This window comes from Diuraphis noxia, unplaced genomic scaffold, assembly GCF_037042655.1.
Source record: "Diuraphis noxia isolate RWA-SAM2 unplaced genomic scaffold, SU_Dnox_SAM2 contig0001, whole genome shotgun sequence".
Taxonomy (NCBI): Eukaryota; Metazoa; Arthropoda; class Insecta; order Hemiptera; family Aphididae; genus Diuraphis; species Diuraphis noxia.
The window spans coordinates 107,651,897-107,668,560 of record NW_028301711.1 but is presented as its reverse complement, the minus strand read 5'-3'; the positions used below and the strand labels follow the sequence as shown (position 1 = coordinate 107,668,560).

Genomic DNA, 16,664 nt, shown 5'->3' with positions numbered 1-16,664 from the left:
TTCACGTGTTACATAATAATTTTACCATTTAAAATAATAATTCACATCCACGTGTAAAATAATAAATTTGCATTTTTAATAAAATAATAAGTTGCCATCTTTATAATAATTTTACCATTTTTTATAGAGATATTTTAAATATTAAAAGGGGATTTTCAGGGAACCCATATATCTCTCCGGAGTCTCCATGTGTGAGAATGTGGGGTTTTTTACACCCCACAAACCACCCAAGGTTCCAAGGGGCATTGAAACCGTGATCTGCCAGCCTTACCGCGTGGTAAGTCGTGAGACTTACGTCGGTTGAACTGACAGGTTTTGATACACGCATCGACAAATGAATGTCGAAGATTTATAATATAATGACATAGGGTACCCCGAATAAATAATTTAAAACATGGCCTGGATTACGGTAATAAAGAATAATATATACTTTAACAGAATACATTTAAATAATAAAGATTTCATTTTAAAGAATAATAATTGCAACATAATACTACCAGTTGATTTTAATAATATAATGGTTTTACAGTAATGGTTTTGGCAATAATATAGTATAATATGGGGCACATGGCAGGTAGACAAATAATAAGAATAATATTTGGAAAATAATAAAAGAACAACATTCGCAGTGACGCTAAGCAATAATACGTCAGGATGTGTCTTTTGATCACATCCGACTAATAATATAATAATAAAAATTACGCAGCTCCTAACCTAACCTAACCATCTAAGCATGTGAATAGTATAAAATATGGAGCGCGAATAATAATAATAATATTAAGCTTTTTTCAATAATAATAATACTTTTAAATAATAGACGTTTGCTAATATTGCAATTGAGGGAAATGAGAGGGAAAAGGGGAATTAAATATGAATCAATATACAATGAGCTTATCAATCAGTTTTCAAAAGAAACTTCAATTTTATTAAACACAGTAATAACAGCCCACAGAGAACAGATAAATCCACAGATATTAAAACCGACTGAGCTATTAGATCAATCATAAAGTTATAAATATTAGAAATTAAAAAACCAATTAAATTTGATAATGTATATTTATGTATAAAAATGTAAAAAAAACATGGAAAAATCACGTAAACTTCAATTAACAGTCCACCTTCACCATATTTTTCATTTTTTTTAAGGGAGGGGGTAATGTAACAATTATAATATGTTACATGATACCTGAGTATATATATATATATATATGTACTACACGTCTACACACTTAACATTATGTACGAAAGTAGTATGTATTTGTATGTTCTGAGCACCTTTTTTACAGGGAGATTTCATTAGTTCAAGCGAACATTTCTACATACGTCTACCGTGTAACGAAAAAATCTCAATAAGTAGATGGACTCAATATAGGGTTCCGTATACTTTTTTTATAATACGATTCTTGAAACGATGTATACATATCATATAATAAGGTAAAATTATTTTTCGAAAAATAAATTCAAATTATCATACGGATATGCTATAGAATTAAGATATACTCTAACGTTAAATTTAACGTCTTAAATTACAATGGTCGAATATACTACAATCTTTTGTTATTGTATTTTTACGACCTTTTTGTAATCCAATTATAATAAATCGTGGTTTTTCTAATTTTGAAGCGGTTTTCAAGTTCCATACTACTTTTTTAGTAGTTCCGAGTTCAGGATATTCAAAAGTTTCGAAAGATCTAAAAGGAATAAACAAACTTTTTTCTTTTTCTACAAGTTTCAATAACTTTAACCTTTCTTCGTCATCAACAGTAATATGCGGAACCTTCCAGACTATTTTATTTAATACAACTTTACCTAAAGCAGCAACTGCCGTTGATGAAGAGGTCAGTGAATATTTCTTTATTTTAATATAGATGAAAAATAAAATTTGTTACAATTTTATGATTTTATAATTTCAGTTTGAACCAATTCCCCTGGGTGTACCTGTCAATCAGCCTAGGCTACGTGTACCATCCTGCAGGAGTTCAACACCAACTTCCAGAACAGCATTACGTTGGCATGTTAAATGCTGTCTGTAGGCATTGTCAAGCCCGTCACTTTGAGTGCGAGCGAACCATAGCTGGCCATTTTTCTACATGTTGTAACAACGTTCAAATGACTGTTACAGGTCACCAAATGTTGAAACCCGCACCAATGTTTCTAATGAATTTGTTTACTTTTGATTCAAGGGAAGCTAAGAGCTTTAGAGCTGAAATCCGTCGGTACAACAGCTGTTTGGCATTCGCTGCGTTTTCCAGTGACTTCAACCCCAGACGTCTACCAGGTCGTGGCCCGAGGGTATTCTACGCTCATGGACAGATGTATTACAGGACTAACAATGATGATGCTGCAAACGTAGACAGGCAACCGAAATATTGTGAATTGTATTTCGTGAGTTCTGCGCAAGCAAACCTGGCTCGCCTAAAACAGAATCCAGGTCGTCTGTTAGAGGAACTGATTGTTGATCTAGACCAAGTTTTTAGAGATAACAATCCACACGCCCAAGCATTTCAGTAAGTCATTAAATTTATTAAATTATTTGAAATTGACTCATCACATTAAAAGTGATCTACAATCATTATTCCGCCTTAGAGTTCATAACTTTAACACATTACTTATATTTTTATATTTCTAACACATTACAGTTAATTCGACAAATTATTAATTTTTTTTTTACTCATAAGCTGATTCAATTTCATTATTTCGATGTGGTTATTAGGTATAATTAATAATTTGTACAGACTTTTTATATACACAAGTGCTCACTAACATTTATTTCATTTTAAATTCATATTTGTGTAATGTTAATCACAATTTGGTAAAATAATTATATTTTAGAAAAATAAAATAATTTCCAAGTAGCACTCCAAGAATTTTAAACTACCTGACTTAAGTTACTATTATAACTACAGCGCCAGGCCTAAGTCTGGGTTTATTATTCATATGTAATTTTCTTAGACCATCATGTCAGTGACAATAATTCAATTTTTTGTTTATTCTTCTCACATAACATAAATACATTAATAAACATTTTTCACATTGTTTTCCAACAGTTATAAAATTCTCTGCAGTGTACAAATATACACTTATTAATGATTTTTACAAACTGTTTTTAAACCTACATATGCATCACTAAATTTAATTCTTAATCCATTTGGACGCAGAATTTCATGCATAGAACAAAGTGTTGAATTATTTTGCACTATTCATTTTAATAATATTCCAACTGCATTCTGTTGTATGTGGTTCTGTATACTTCTAGGTATATACTTAATATTAAACACTACTGTAATACCATATTATACAAAACAAAGTATATAGCTATTATGTATCTATATATTAATTTTCTCCTCCCTGCTTTGGTATGTGGAATTTGCTTTAGTAATAAACTTTAATAAACTTAAAAATATATTTTTAGGAACATGAGTCAGTTGTTTTCGGATGAACAAGCCCGGGCTAGAAATGATCCCGCAGTGACACCGAGGCCAGTCACTATGCATTTTGTTTCTGATGCAGCCAGAGACCAATGGCGATATGGTCTACCTACCGCAGATGAAATTGCGGCCGTGTTCGTCGGTGATGTAGTATGATAACATAGATAAGATATTTTGTTTGTGCCGTCGGCCTACAGTCCGACGTTAAACGACTGTGCAGTAGTGTGTGTGCGCGAGTGGACACTACACACTCGTCCACAGTCGTCGTCGTTGTCGTGCGAGCGCTAGCGGACGAGTCGTCCGCCTTGCACTCGTTCGCGTGATTATTATTTACTACGTTTCGGCCGTTTCGCTGTCTTTTTATAAATTGTTAATAATAATTATAATGTTCATGTTTAATAAATATCTAATTGTGTTTTAATAATTGGCTTGTGAGTTTCCTAGTGTGTAGGACTAAGGCCCCTCCTACAGTGATGATGGGCGACCACCGAGAGACATCAATCTGGTATTCTACGACAGGAATCCAATAGACCCTCAACATCGGATGCAGACATTATCTGCGAACTCATCTCATGCTGATCCTATGCTAGATCCAGTGTTGTTTCCATACGGTGAAGCCGGCTGGCTATCAACATGAGGCAAGTGGGAAACCGTGTCAATGCAGTTCGCGTACGGAACACTATCCGAGAGTATGGTTGTTATCGAATGGCTATTCGATACCAGGAAAACAACGACTTGCGTAATGTCCAGTTTAGTATATTACACAGAGGTGTTTTTTTTGTTACAGCAGTACGTGTGCAATCTGTATGTTCGGATGGAATCGAACAATCTGAATTACATTCGTAAGAATCAGGGTACACTCCTTGCAGAACCGTATCAAGGCCTTGTGGACCACGTCAACCAACAGCTCCATTTGGACGCCCCGGACCCTTTGGCCGTCGGCCGAAGGGTCATATTACCGTCGACGTTCGTTGGAAGTCCTCGCTATATGAAACAGTGTTATCATGACGCTATGGCCATTGTGCGAAAATATGGTAAGCCTGACCTGTTTATAACTTTTACATGCAATCCTAGGTGGCGAGAGATCACGGAGAACCTAGGGACACACACTTCAGCAAACGACAGACCTGACCTGGTGGCTAGGGTGTTCCACGCTAAACTCAAGGAGATGATACGTGACATAACGGTCAATAAAATTTTTGGTAATGTAAATGCTTATATGTACACTGTTGAATTTCAGAAACGTGGTTTGCCGCACGCGCACATACTGATCATCCTCGAGGAGAATAGCAAGTTGCTTGATGTTGAGGCCGTTGACAATGTTGTGCGGGCCTCCTTACCAGACCCGGTGACTAATCGGCGTCTGTTTGACTGCGTTACGTCGCACATGATTCACGGACCGTGTGGACCACTAAACCTCAACAGTCTATGTATGGTAGAAAACAGTTGTTCAAAGAAGTATCCGAAACCATACAGTGATGAGACGGTGTGCGTCTCTGACGGTGGCTATCCAATGTACCGCCGTCCGAATAATGGTTGCGTGACCCTTATCAGGCGAGAAGAAGTCGGTAATGAGTTTGTCGTTCCATACAATCCATGCCTTCTGGCCAAATATGATGCACACATCAACGTCGAGGTGTGCTCGACCATTAAGAGTGTTAAATACCTTTATAAATACGTCTTCAAGGGACACGATGCTGCTACTTTGGCTATTCATGATGGCGATGAGTTGTTAAGGTAAGCAGATTCAATCATTTATTGTTTTCATACACAGAGTTTATAGTATCATATACAGCTTTTAATTTTATTAGTGTTATAACCATTATATATTTCAGCTATGTCAACTCAAGGTACGTTGGGCCGCCTGAAGGTATATGGCGGTTGTTTTCGTATGAAATGCACAAGAGAAGTCACACAATCATTAGACTACCGGTCCACCTAGAAGATCTTCAGACTGTGTACTTTGCTCCTGGACGTGCCGAAGAACGGTTACACGATGCTAACCAGCGTCGTACGAAACTAACGGAGTTTTTTACACTCAACACAAACGACGAGGAGGCAAGACAGTACCTGTATCACGAGATACCGGTACATTACACTTGGAACCAAGCGAACAGGAGATGGTCGCCGCGGCGACGACGGATGGCCAATGAGACGTTGGCTCGCATGTATGCCGTCAGCCCAATGTATCAGCACCGATTCCACCTACGACTGTTGCTGCTTCATCGTAGAGGCCCACAGTCTTTCCAAGACATAAGGACGGTCGACGGGATCGTACATGAGACGTATGGGGCTGCGGCAATCGCTCTGGGACTCATAGAAGACGACCACGCATGGCATGCGTGCATGGAAGAGTCTGCGGCGTTGGATACTCCCCTGCAACTTCGGTATCTCTTCGTCATGATACTGGTGCACTGCCATCCAGCGGAACCGCTGAGGTTGCACACGAGCAACGAGGAGAGCATGATGGAAGACTTCAATCGCCGTTTGCAAGACGTTGACCGCGCGAGGGCGGCGACTCTGAACGCCATTGGAGACCTTCTTCGGGTACACGGAAAAACGTTCGGCGATTACGGTTTTCCCAACCCGGACGTCCGTCTACTGGAACCGGAACAGGATGATCAACTGTTCGGTGTAATAGACGCGGTGGCTCGCTGGGCACAACGAGTGACCGACATGAACAACGAACAGAGAATAGTGTTTGACCGCGTCATGGCGGCAGTCGACGACAACCGAGACGTGGCAAAAACATTCTACGTCGACGGACCCGGAAGTACCGGTAAGACGACGCTTTACGGTTGCCTCATATGGACGCTCCGCAATCAAGGACGATCCGTATTGTGTGTGGCATACACAGGGATAGCCGCGTCGCTAATGGACGGTGGCATGACTGTGCACTCAACATTCGGATTGCCGTTTGGAACGCTGACCGACGACGACACATCCAACATCACCATGCAGTCCTTGCGCGCGCAGAGGATACGCGAGGCGGCACTCATCGTCTGGGATGAATCACCAATGTCGCCGGGAACACAGCTCACGATCGTCGATGCTCAGCTCAGGGATGTCATGGGATCACAAACACCGTTTGGCGGTAAACCGATCCTGTTCGCGGGTGACTTCAGGCAGATATTGCCCGTCGTGAGAAGGGGGACAAGAAGTTCCATCGTCCTGGCGTCAATCAAACAAAACTCTTTGTGGAGGAACACGGAAAAGTTTGAACTGACGCAAAACATGCGCGCCGGCAACGACCGGGACTTCGCGGATTGGTTGCTATTGCTCGGCAACGGTCAACTGCTCGAGGTCGACGGTATTCAGGACACGGCCAACATCCCCAGGGAAATGGTATGTAATATTGACGATTTTGTTGATTTTGTTTACCCGCAGCAAATGTCGTTGGCTAACGTCGACGGCTTTGCTCGGAAAATTGTTCTTTGTCCCAAAAACGAGGAATGCCGTCAAATAAATCACCAAGTGTTACAACGTGTTGTGGGAGTCGAAAGGACCTACCATGCCATAGACACGGTGGTGGCCGACGACCTCAACGAGGCCGCCAACTATCCGACCGAGTTCCTCAACTCTCTAGAACTGAATGGACTACCACCGTACACATTGACCCTCAGGGTCGGTGCTATAGTTATGTTGCTAAGGAATCTCGATTCAAGGAGACGATTGTGTAATGGCACGAGGCTGGTGGTCACCGAACTTAGGCAAAACAACTTCAAGGCGAAGATGTTGTCTGGTGGTGACCAGTGGTGACCAGTGGTGTAGTGGGGCGTATACGCGGGTATACGGCGTATAACCACTTCTCTGTTTTTCTGTAAGTGCGTATACTTATAGAATAACACATGATACGCGGGTATACGCGTATGGAAATGCATTTATTCTATAAACCAATTTGATAAATAATTTTTTTTTAAATGTACAAACCTTATCGATTTGACGGTTTCCCTAATGAAAACAGTTGCTTATACAGTTGTTATACTAAAGGTATTTTAGTATATATGAATGAATTACACTGTAATTAGACATTAATATCTATTACCTATACAATATAGCCGCTGGTATCTTGGCCGGGCGGTGGTAAACTCTCCCGATTTTTAAAATTAGTAAACTCTCCCGGGTAAATATTATGTTTACCTGAAAGAAATGTGCAAACTCTCCCGAGTTATTTAAAATGTTATTGCTACCCTATGAATTAGTTACACCTTACACTGCAGAGATTGTGATTATGATTTTTATTATGAATTGTATTACCGTATTTAATCTGTATTTATCTTGTGTTAACCTGTATTTGTCATTTAAATATTTAATTACCGTTAAAGTATTTTTAATTTAAATATTTAAAACGATATCGACTTCAATGACTCAACCAATTCTAACTGTGTAAAACGAATAACGGAGCAATTGAATTGGATCCCCTTGTTAGTCAATATTTTACCCTTACTAAGTACCTTTGAATTGGCTCCCTACCGTTTTTTTTTCAAAAATTTATTGATTGCCAATATGTTAATAATTTAAAGTACGTATAATTCGTAATTCATATATTTTCATAGACCTTATACTCATAAGGTATATAAGTATAAGGTCTATGTATATTTTATATCGTTACACAAAATTATATTAAAAAATTTAAAAAACGGAAAATATTTTACCGAAGTGCGTCATTATAAAATTTATGTATATTATATAAATTAAAAATTAAAAAAACAGTCAGTATTTTAGCAAAGTGCGTCATTATAAAATTTATACATAAACATCAATAAGTTAAACAAAAATATTATATTAGACTATTCTTCGGGGTCTATAATTATAATAATTTTTGTATCAGATTGAGTACTATATAATATATATAAAAAGTTGAATATATTTGGATTTTACATCGTAAAAGTAAACGCCTATAATATGAGAATCCCTGGTTAAAAAATAATATTTAACAATTTAAGGAGCCAATTCAAAGATCGAATTTATATTTACCCAAAATTGGGAGCCAATTCAATGGTAGCCACGAATAATACCCCATGCTCCCCAGCTAGCTTAGTAGTACTGAACTAGACCCTGGAGAGTTTACATGTTCCCTTCAGGTAGTATTGGACTAAATCCGGGAGAGTTTACAATCGCCCTCCTGGCCATAGTGTTAATTATAAACATTGTGGGAAAACGTATTATAATATGTAACTATGTAAGTATGTACCTAACTGATAAGATACTACAGAACAACAATGCCCGGCTTAGACCACCAGTTACAATAATTATTTCATATTTGTGCATGTCTTGTATTTTTCTAACTTTTATTACATATTTGACTGATTAACCGTTATATTAATCATTAAATATGGAACCAGACAAAAATAAGCTTCGAGTTAGCACATTACTTTCATATTTTAGCATACATATTATACGTATGCAAATGCAACTAAAATATAAATATAATAGTAACGAAGGATATATAGGGGGGTGTGGGGGGGCGAAGCCCCCACGTTTACATATCAAACACATTTAAGCGTATACTCACTAAAAAAATTACGACTACATCACTGGTGGTGACAACGCACTAGACGATATCATCATACCTCGAATTCCGGTCACTTCGGGCAGTGAGGATGATCTGCCTTTTGAAATGAAGCGGCTCCAATTTCCAGTACGGTTGTCATTCGCAAGGACCATCAATAAATCTCAGGGTCAGACGTTTGACAGGGTTAGTTTATATCTGCCCTCTCCCGTGTTCACTCACGGGCAGTTGTATGTTGCGTTTTCGAGAGCAAGAAATGCTCAATCTGTCAGAGTCGGCATGTATGCTGACGGCAACGGTCGTTTTGTCACAAAGAACGTTGTGTACAGAGAAGTATTACCCAACAGGTAGTAGTCTTGGGGAATTGTCAACAAAGTAAATATGTCAACCTTCCAATAATTTTTTTTTTTTTATATATATATTCACAGTAGCTTTTTTCAATTGAATGATATATTTTCTTTGAGACTTACTAACCCGAGACTACAGAAATACTTACAACATTTTTATGTTGTACCGTCATGGATCCATGTGATCCACCGGGCGTTATTTTCCATTGAGGTTCCCTAATCCTTAGGGATCAGTATATTTGGGAACTTCATGGACTGTTGAGTAATCGACTGTCCACTGCGGAGAGAAAGTTCGACAACCTCCATGTGGTTCTCGCTGGATGCGAATCCGCAGAAAAGCGGATTCGTAACTAATGTCAAACATATCTTTTAAAATTTGAATATACTCATTAAAAATTATGCATATTTTTATTACTACATTTTTGTTCCATCTTATCTCTGTAATTGTTGCTGCCTATTAATTTGTTTGTTAAATGAAAATTAAATGCATTATAAATTTATAAGCAACTTAATGTGTTTTTATAAAATACATATATAAACATATAATGTGTATTATATTTATTGTAATTAAACTATTCAATTTGAAACTATTCAATTGTTTATAATAGGACGGTAATGCCGAGAGAATAATCACATTTTATTATAAGTCATAACTAACTACAACTGTAACAGTAACAACGCACACCGAAACGCGACGAGCGAGAGTGCGTTGTGTGCAAAACAAGTACGACAACTTTTAGATCAAAAAAAAAAAGAGTAATAATACATAATTCGTTATCTTAATGGTCGGCTAGAATCGGTGTGTCGATGCATGCCGACCACGGCGACAACGCGGACAACGTAGACAACTAATAATAATAATAATAATAATCATAATCACCACAGTATGTAAAAAAATATCATGTACATAATTGTAATTTGACCATTGTATTTTTATACCATTACATGTTGTGGCCAATTGGTTTTTATTTTAAACATATGTAATGTAAATTAAATACAGTATAATGTCTAAATGCCAATTTAATATTGTTCATATAAAATACATAGTATCTTTACATTGTGCTACTATTTCAATATTGTGTTATTACTAATACTACAGTCCGGCTCACGAAAAGTGACGTTCAAGGTCGATGGGTGGTGTCCAAATGTTGTTGAAACCAGGGGTTCTCCGTTTTGTACTATGTACCTACCGCTGGCCGTCTCATGATCCATGATTCGTTTTGGGGGAACCATATTCAATAGACATTCCTTTTATGTTAGCAGCTGCTACTCTACCTTTTTAAAAAGCAGACCCTACATTGTGTTTAACATTACAATTGTCATTCTTCGTGAGATCGACATAGTGAACGCACGTGTTTAGTTAACAGTAATACAATATTCGGTCTGCTTTTGATGTTATAACCATACATAGTTTGTTCAATTAATACTAATTTTTAATTGTGAAAATGCCTTTTAAAAACAATGACACTCGTAGTCAAACCAAAAAAGTTATTTTTAATGTGTACAATTATTTAAAAAATCTGGCTACTTCAGATGACGAGGTCTTAAAACAATATTTTAAACAGACTCAAAAAATTACTGCGGACGCGTGTGGTATCTCTTATGACAGTAAGACGAGTGTGTGTAGAAGGATCTTCTACTACTGACGATGTCTCAGACTCGTCACAACCTGGACCGTCATTTAACTCACCGCGAAAAACGTATAAACGGAAAAAGTATGCCACAGAACTGGACGATTTCGATAACGATGTTGTTCGACGAACTGTGTATGAATTTTATGAAAAAGGTGAATATCCTACATCAAGATTAATTTTAAATTCTATTCAACAAAAATTTGATTATAAAGGTAGTCTTGCTTCCATGAAAAGATTGTTGACAAAATTAAAATTTACGTATAAAAAATGTAACGACGGACGTAAATTTTTAATGGAGCGAAACGACATTGTTGCCTTGAGGTGTAACATTTTGCGTACGATGTGTACATTCCGAAAAAATAACGATTCCCGTCCTGTAATTTACTTAGACGAGACCTGGGTGAATCAAAACCACTCTAATAAGTATATATGGCAAAATGAAGATGAAACTGAAGGTTTAAAAGTACCAACCGGTAAGGGAGGTCGGCTCATTGTTTGCCATGCAGGTTCAAGTCATTATGGTTTTATTAAGGAAGCAAAATTAATTTTTCGTAGCAAATCAGGCAATACAGAAGACTACCATAATCAAATGAATGCTGAAGTTTTTAGATCTTGGTTCGTACAAATGTTGCAATCCCTTGAAGAATCATGTGTCATCGTCATGGACAACGCTCCATACCACTCAATGTTGGAAGATAATTTTCCAAAAAGCAATGCCCGAAAAGCCGATATACAAGAATGGTTCACCAAAAAAAATATTGATTTTTCTCCACTTGAAACAGTTGCTGAGCTTCGTGAAAGACTTAAAGTCTTAATACCAACCGAAAAAAAATACGAGCTGGATGAATTGGCCCTTAAAATGGGACATGAAGTTGTACGGTTACCACCTTATCATTGCCAGTACAATCCAATCGAAATGATATGGGCACAAGTTAAGAGACAAGTTGCATCTAAAAATACAACGTTCAAGATGGTTGATGTTGAAAAATTAATGCACGAAGCAATAGATTCGGTGAATAAAGAAAATTGGGTAAATTGCGTTCGTCATGCCGAAAGAATACAGGACGAAGATTATGAAAAGGAAAAACATAGAGAAGTAATTTTAGAGCCTATTATTCTCACAATACGACCAGGTGACAGCAGTAGTGATGACGACGATGAGGAAGACGACATATAATTTATTTATGTAATATGTATATACTTACTTTAATTTGAATTATTTTATATTTGTGTTTCTTAAAAATATTATTAATATGTAGTATTATTGATCTTTGAATAAATACAAATATATATGTTTGCGGAATATATTTTTCTGTATTAACTTTTTTCTTTTTAATTTAAATTTTTAGATTAATAATAATGTAAAACCTCAAACAAAAAGAATCATAGTAAAAAAAATACATGTGATTGACCATATTATTTCGGTTATTTATTTACTTATATCGTTGATGACTGATAGCTAGACAATTAAAAACACCAAACTATTGACTCTACACTTTTAAATCACTGTACAAATGAAGGCAGTACATATATAGCCAAATAAGGCAAGAGTGGATTGCCCAGTCGGCTATCGACTTACACTGGTGATGACTGATAGCTAGACAATCGGCCTACACATTTTTACATACGAGAGAGCACAGGTAAAACACTGGGGAATTGTTTCCAACCAATTCACAACGGCCGAAGCGGATTGCTTGAAGCTGAAACTTTCAAACATTGCGCCAAACCTCCAAGCCTTATCACTAATTCTTATCACAATCAAAAATCCTAACCTCAATCACCTCCATAAACTTTCGACTTTTATAAATCCAACAACTTGACCCCAAAATCGACATCCACTTCCAGCGAGTCCAACGGGCCTCCGAGTTTCCGATGGCAGCTATCTTATATTATAAAACGTGAAGACGGTGGCGCGTCCAAGTGTCGATTATTTCGTCCCATAGCGATCTTCTTATATTATAAAACGTGAAGACGGTGGCGCGTCTTATATTATAAAACGTGAAGACGGTGGCGCGTCCCGGTGTCGATTATTTCGTCCCATAGCGAATCACCAATCACAAAATTCGACGGCGATTCTCGCTTATCGCTTTTCGCCTTTTCCGATGTTTGCGCGTTATTGATAACTCGAGTGCGATTCTTCAGATTCTCGCCGGCGGGTGCCGACATTTTCGCTTTTCGCCCCCCGCACTACCGTTTTCGACCTTTTTTCGGCCCCGTTCGAGCTCTCATCGCGTTCCCCGCGAGTTTTTACCGTCCGCGCGGTCAGCTGTTCTCCCGTGCGCCGTCCGCCGGGGCCGAGACGTCGATCGCCAGAACCGTCGCCGCCCGTCGTCAGTCGCCCGGATTTCCGGACGTTTTAGTTTTTCCCCGATCCGTTTCGTCTCTTTAAAGGCCGCGAGTGCTTTTTTTCGGTTCGCAGCCTTCCCCGCCGTCTTTTACGTGCCTACGCCTGTACACGATTTTGTTTGAATTCAATAAATCACATCAATATAATGTGTGTCGTTATAGACATACAGAAGGCTGTACTGCCACGCGTACTACATAATTAACGTGTACCGTGCCCGTAGGTTGGTCGGGGACACAAATCGTGATGCCATCGGGAGAATAGCAAAACATAAATCTTACCCACTTAATGCATATAGTATAGTTACCAACACATGAGGACATTCAACAATTTTAGTATTATTCTACTGCTGTTATTGATTTTGTTGCAATAAGTATGATTGCATTTGTGTTAATTAGGTAAAACTGTTTTTTAATTCCATAATGTACATACAAATACACACACACACACACACACACACACCATAGGCTTCAGCTCCTCACATATATTTTCAATCACTGCCTCTCAGAAGTTCTTAAACTTTTATAAGTATAGGTAACAGATTTAATACAGTTTTTACATTTTATATTCTTATATATATATTTTTCTATTTAAAATAATAGTTATCAATATAAAGTATTGCTAATTATATTAAATAGTTACTCATTTCATCATATTTTTCAAAACAGTCATCTCACATTTCAATTCATTAGGTATAACTTGATTGCTTTATAAGTAATGATGATCCTTCAAAGCTTAATTTTAACAAATTGTGATACTGTCAGGAGAATAACTTTAATAAATAAAGCATAATGAGTAACAGCAGTAATTATTGTACATTCTAAACGTCAACAACTGATGTACGCACAACTCTGTGATATGATACATCATACATTGAACAAACAAATAGACATGTGAGTTGTAGTAATGTGTAGTACATAACCAGGTTAGTACACAGCTTAACATAACAAGTTGTTCTTACTTTAACAGCTGTATATTGTTATAGAATTTCACAATTCTGTTTGACTTAACACACACACATAGTGCATAGGTAACGAATAAAATACAATATATATGCCTTAGACTGGCCAGTGACCATATTATATGTAACATAGCTTTAAGCATTGGACTTAGAGCAATACATACACAACAATAATAATGCATATGCAATGTATTCACATTTAGTATGCTGCTAGGTATATTCCTGTGACATGTATAAAGTTATTAGATTTATATTGTTAAATTCCTATACTGGATTTTATAGTGTACTCATTTGGTAAGAAACGACAATGACAATAACAATAGCATAATATATCTAATTGGAGTAATATATACACCGGAGAGGTTGTAAAAGAAGTAGTACATGACTTTTATTCTTTATCAAACACACATCAGACATTACAATGTATTCGAATTGGGTATATATGTTTGCTGTGCTTTCTGTTGTCTGTGATACGATTTCACCCAAACACGGTACACAACAATTAAATATATGTGATGTGTAGATTATAAACTCTACTGTAATATACTGGATTTTATAGTGTACTCATTTGGTAAGCGACGTTAATGTTCCGCCGCTCTTATGTGTTGTTTATGTTTTAAAAAACAAATAAACATGCAAGTATTTAATGCACAACGATATATATTGTAATATGTAGTACATGACTTATATTTTTTAACAAAACACAATGTATTCGTATTGGATGACTATGATCACCTTTAAAATGCAATATTTAATAGTATTTGGAATACATAAATATATATATTGTATATGATTTGATGAAAACAATGGTGTGTGTAAGTATTCATATATTGTAAAATAAGTGCATTATGCAATAATATATAAAACAACGGTATATATATACACGAGAGGTAAGAATATATGATTTATAGAATTCACATGTGTATTCAATGGGTTAAATGGAATACGATTCATTATTAATTATATCAAAATACAGCTTAACAGTAGTAGTTTCCACAGAGATTAACAACTCGAATAGTAGGTAGGTCCCGTTAGGCGTTAGGCGTAGTAACCGTAGGTGTGTAGATCGATACCGTGATCGTCGATTTGGCGGCGGCAATGATAATCGGCACGGTCGGTGTTTTTTTGCATTTTTTTTTTTTGAATTTTTCATTGGAAACGTTTCAAAAAAAAAAAAAATTTAATTGGCCGCGAGTCTGTTTCAAAGCCATCCATATCGTACCTACGTCTTCTAACAATATATTGCGTGTACGACATTACCGTACGTTATTATGCCGGGTTTACACCAAGCCGACAAAATAGCGACTTTCTGTCTCGCGACGAAATGGAAACATAAATGATAATTATTGTACCGTCGGCTAAATTTTTGCATTTGCTACATCACGGGGTGACACACGTCTTATGTATAATACCATATAAGTATATCATTAAATCGGTTGAAAATGTTTATAGAATTATGACTTATTACCGCGGTAACTCGGTTGCATAAAGTTTAATAAATTATTATTCAAGATTATCATCTAGGCAGTGGTTTCAAATGTATTTCGTTATTCAAATGCAAGTCACACAAACAATAAATTATGTCAATTTCATTTCATTTTTACTGCTTAACAATTATTCCAAATTGACACTTTTAAATTCTGTATTTGTAAGTTTTACACTAACATGCTGCTGCAATAATGTTTTTGTCAAAACAATCTATCCAACTAACTTCGTTTAAAACATAAATGTAGATCATGCAGTCGATAGTTATCGGTGCCTACACTTACTGTTGTAGAGTCAACAACACGTTTGTAACTGCGAAACACACAGGCATGTTAACACTTATTGTTTCAGCCTAATCAACATAAATAAATTAATATAAAGATTATAAATATGTATGAACACACCGTTCTTCTGTATTTTAAAATACAATTGAAAATGTTGACCGTATTTATGTTGTTTAAGTAGGACTGTGTGGAACTATGTTTCTATTGCATAGTTCACACACACTAAGTTATTTATAAGTTATAACTCACTTTTATTTTACCTTTAACAAATTATCAAAACACTTATACATTTCACAGTATGTATACTGTACACTCACACGATACTATACAAGTATCTGATATAAATATTCTGCATAACATAAATCTCACCTCAGACTTATCATATAATATTATAATTTGTTCTACTGCTGTTATTGATTATGGCTTTCTACTGAATTCTTTATTTGTGAGACGTGTACTAGGGATTCCATCATTCCAAATTCTGTAATGGGTGCCTGCACTCAATGTTGTAGAGTCAACAACAAATTTTTTTTCTGCAAAACTCATAGGCATATTAAACACTTATAAATAAAAATTATTATAAAGATTATGAATATGTATGTATGAACACACCAATTAAACGTTCTTCTGTTTTGTTCTACTGCTCATATAAATTACAATTGAATAATA

The 16,664-nt window shown here is 36.4% G+C and overlaps 4 protein-coding genes and 1 pseudogene across 4 annotated transcripts; all 5 read left to right on the top strand.

The window, feature by feature from the left end:
• The first annotated feature begins 187 nt into the window (after positions 1-187).
• LOC107171811 (uncharacterized) lies at positions 188-4,718 on the top strand (annotated as a pseudogene).
• Positions 4,719-4,815: 97 nt separating this feature from the next.
• LOC149063284 (uncharacterized) lies at positions 4,816-5,169 on the top strand. The gene has a single exon (XM_089217588.1). It carries the CDS (start codon positions 4,816-4,818, stop codon positions 5,167-5,169), a length of 354 nt encoding a protein of 117 aa, XP_089073714.1.
• Positions 5,170-5,324: 155 nt separating this feature from the next.
• On the top strand, positions 5,325-6,439 carry LOC149063283 (uncharacterized). The gene is made up of 2 exons (XM_089215600.1): positions 5,325-6,207; positions 6,405-6,439. Exons 1-2 carry the CDS (start codon positions 5,325-5,327, stop codon positions 6,437-6,439), a joined length of 918 nt encoding a protein of 305 aa, XP_089071726.1.
• A 7-nt stretch (positions 6,440-6,446) lies between these two features.
• On the top strand, positions 6,447-7,187 carry LOC107171812 (ATP-dependent DNA helicase PIF1-like). The gene has a single exon (XM_015522067.2). The coding sequence runs from the start codon at positions 6,447-6,449 to the stop codon at positions 7,185-7,187; it is 741 nt and encodes a 246-aa protein (XP_015377553.2).
• Positions 7,188-10,889: 3,702 nt separating this feature from the next.
• LOC107171813 (uncharacterized) lies at positions 10,890-12,098 on the top strand. Its single transcript, XM_015522068.2, has one exon. It carries the CDS (start codon positions 10,890-10,892, stop codon positions 12,096-12,098), a length of 1,209 nt encoding a protein of 402 aa, XP_015377554.2.
• The last annotated feature ends 4,566 nt before the right edge of the window (positions 12,099-16,664 follow it).

Bases quoted from the DNA above. Each gene is read 5' to 3' on its own strand.
- LOC149063284 (XM_089217588.1), top strand. From the start codon at position 4,816: ATGATTCACGGACCGTGTGGACCACTAAACCTCAACAGTCTATGTATG.
- LOC149063283 (XM_089215600.1), top strand. From the start codon at position 5,325: ATGCACAAGAGAAGTCACACAATCATTAGACTACCGGTCCACCTAGAA. The intron at 6,208-6,404 runs GTAAGACGACGC...TTGCGCGCGCAG, and splicing joins CGACGGACCCGGAAGTACCG to AGGATACGCGAGGCGGCACT.
- LOC107171812 (XM_015522067.2), top strand. From the start codon at position 6,447: ATGTCGCCGGGAACACAGCTCACGATCGTCGATGCTCAGCTCAGGGAT.
- LOC107171813 (XM_015522068.2), top strand. From the start codon at position 10,890: ATGACAGTAAGACGAGTGTGTGTAGAAGGATCTTCTACTACTGACGAT.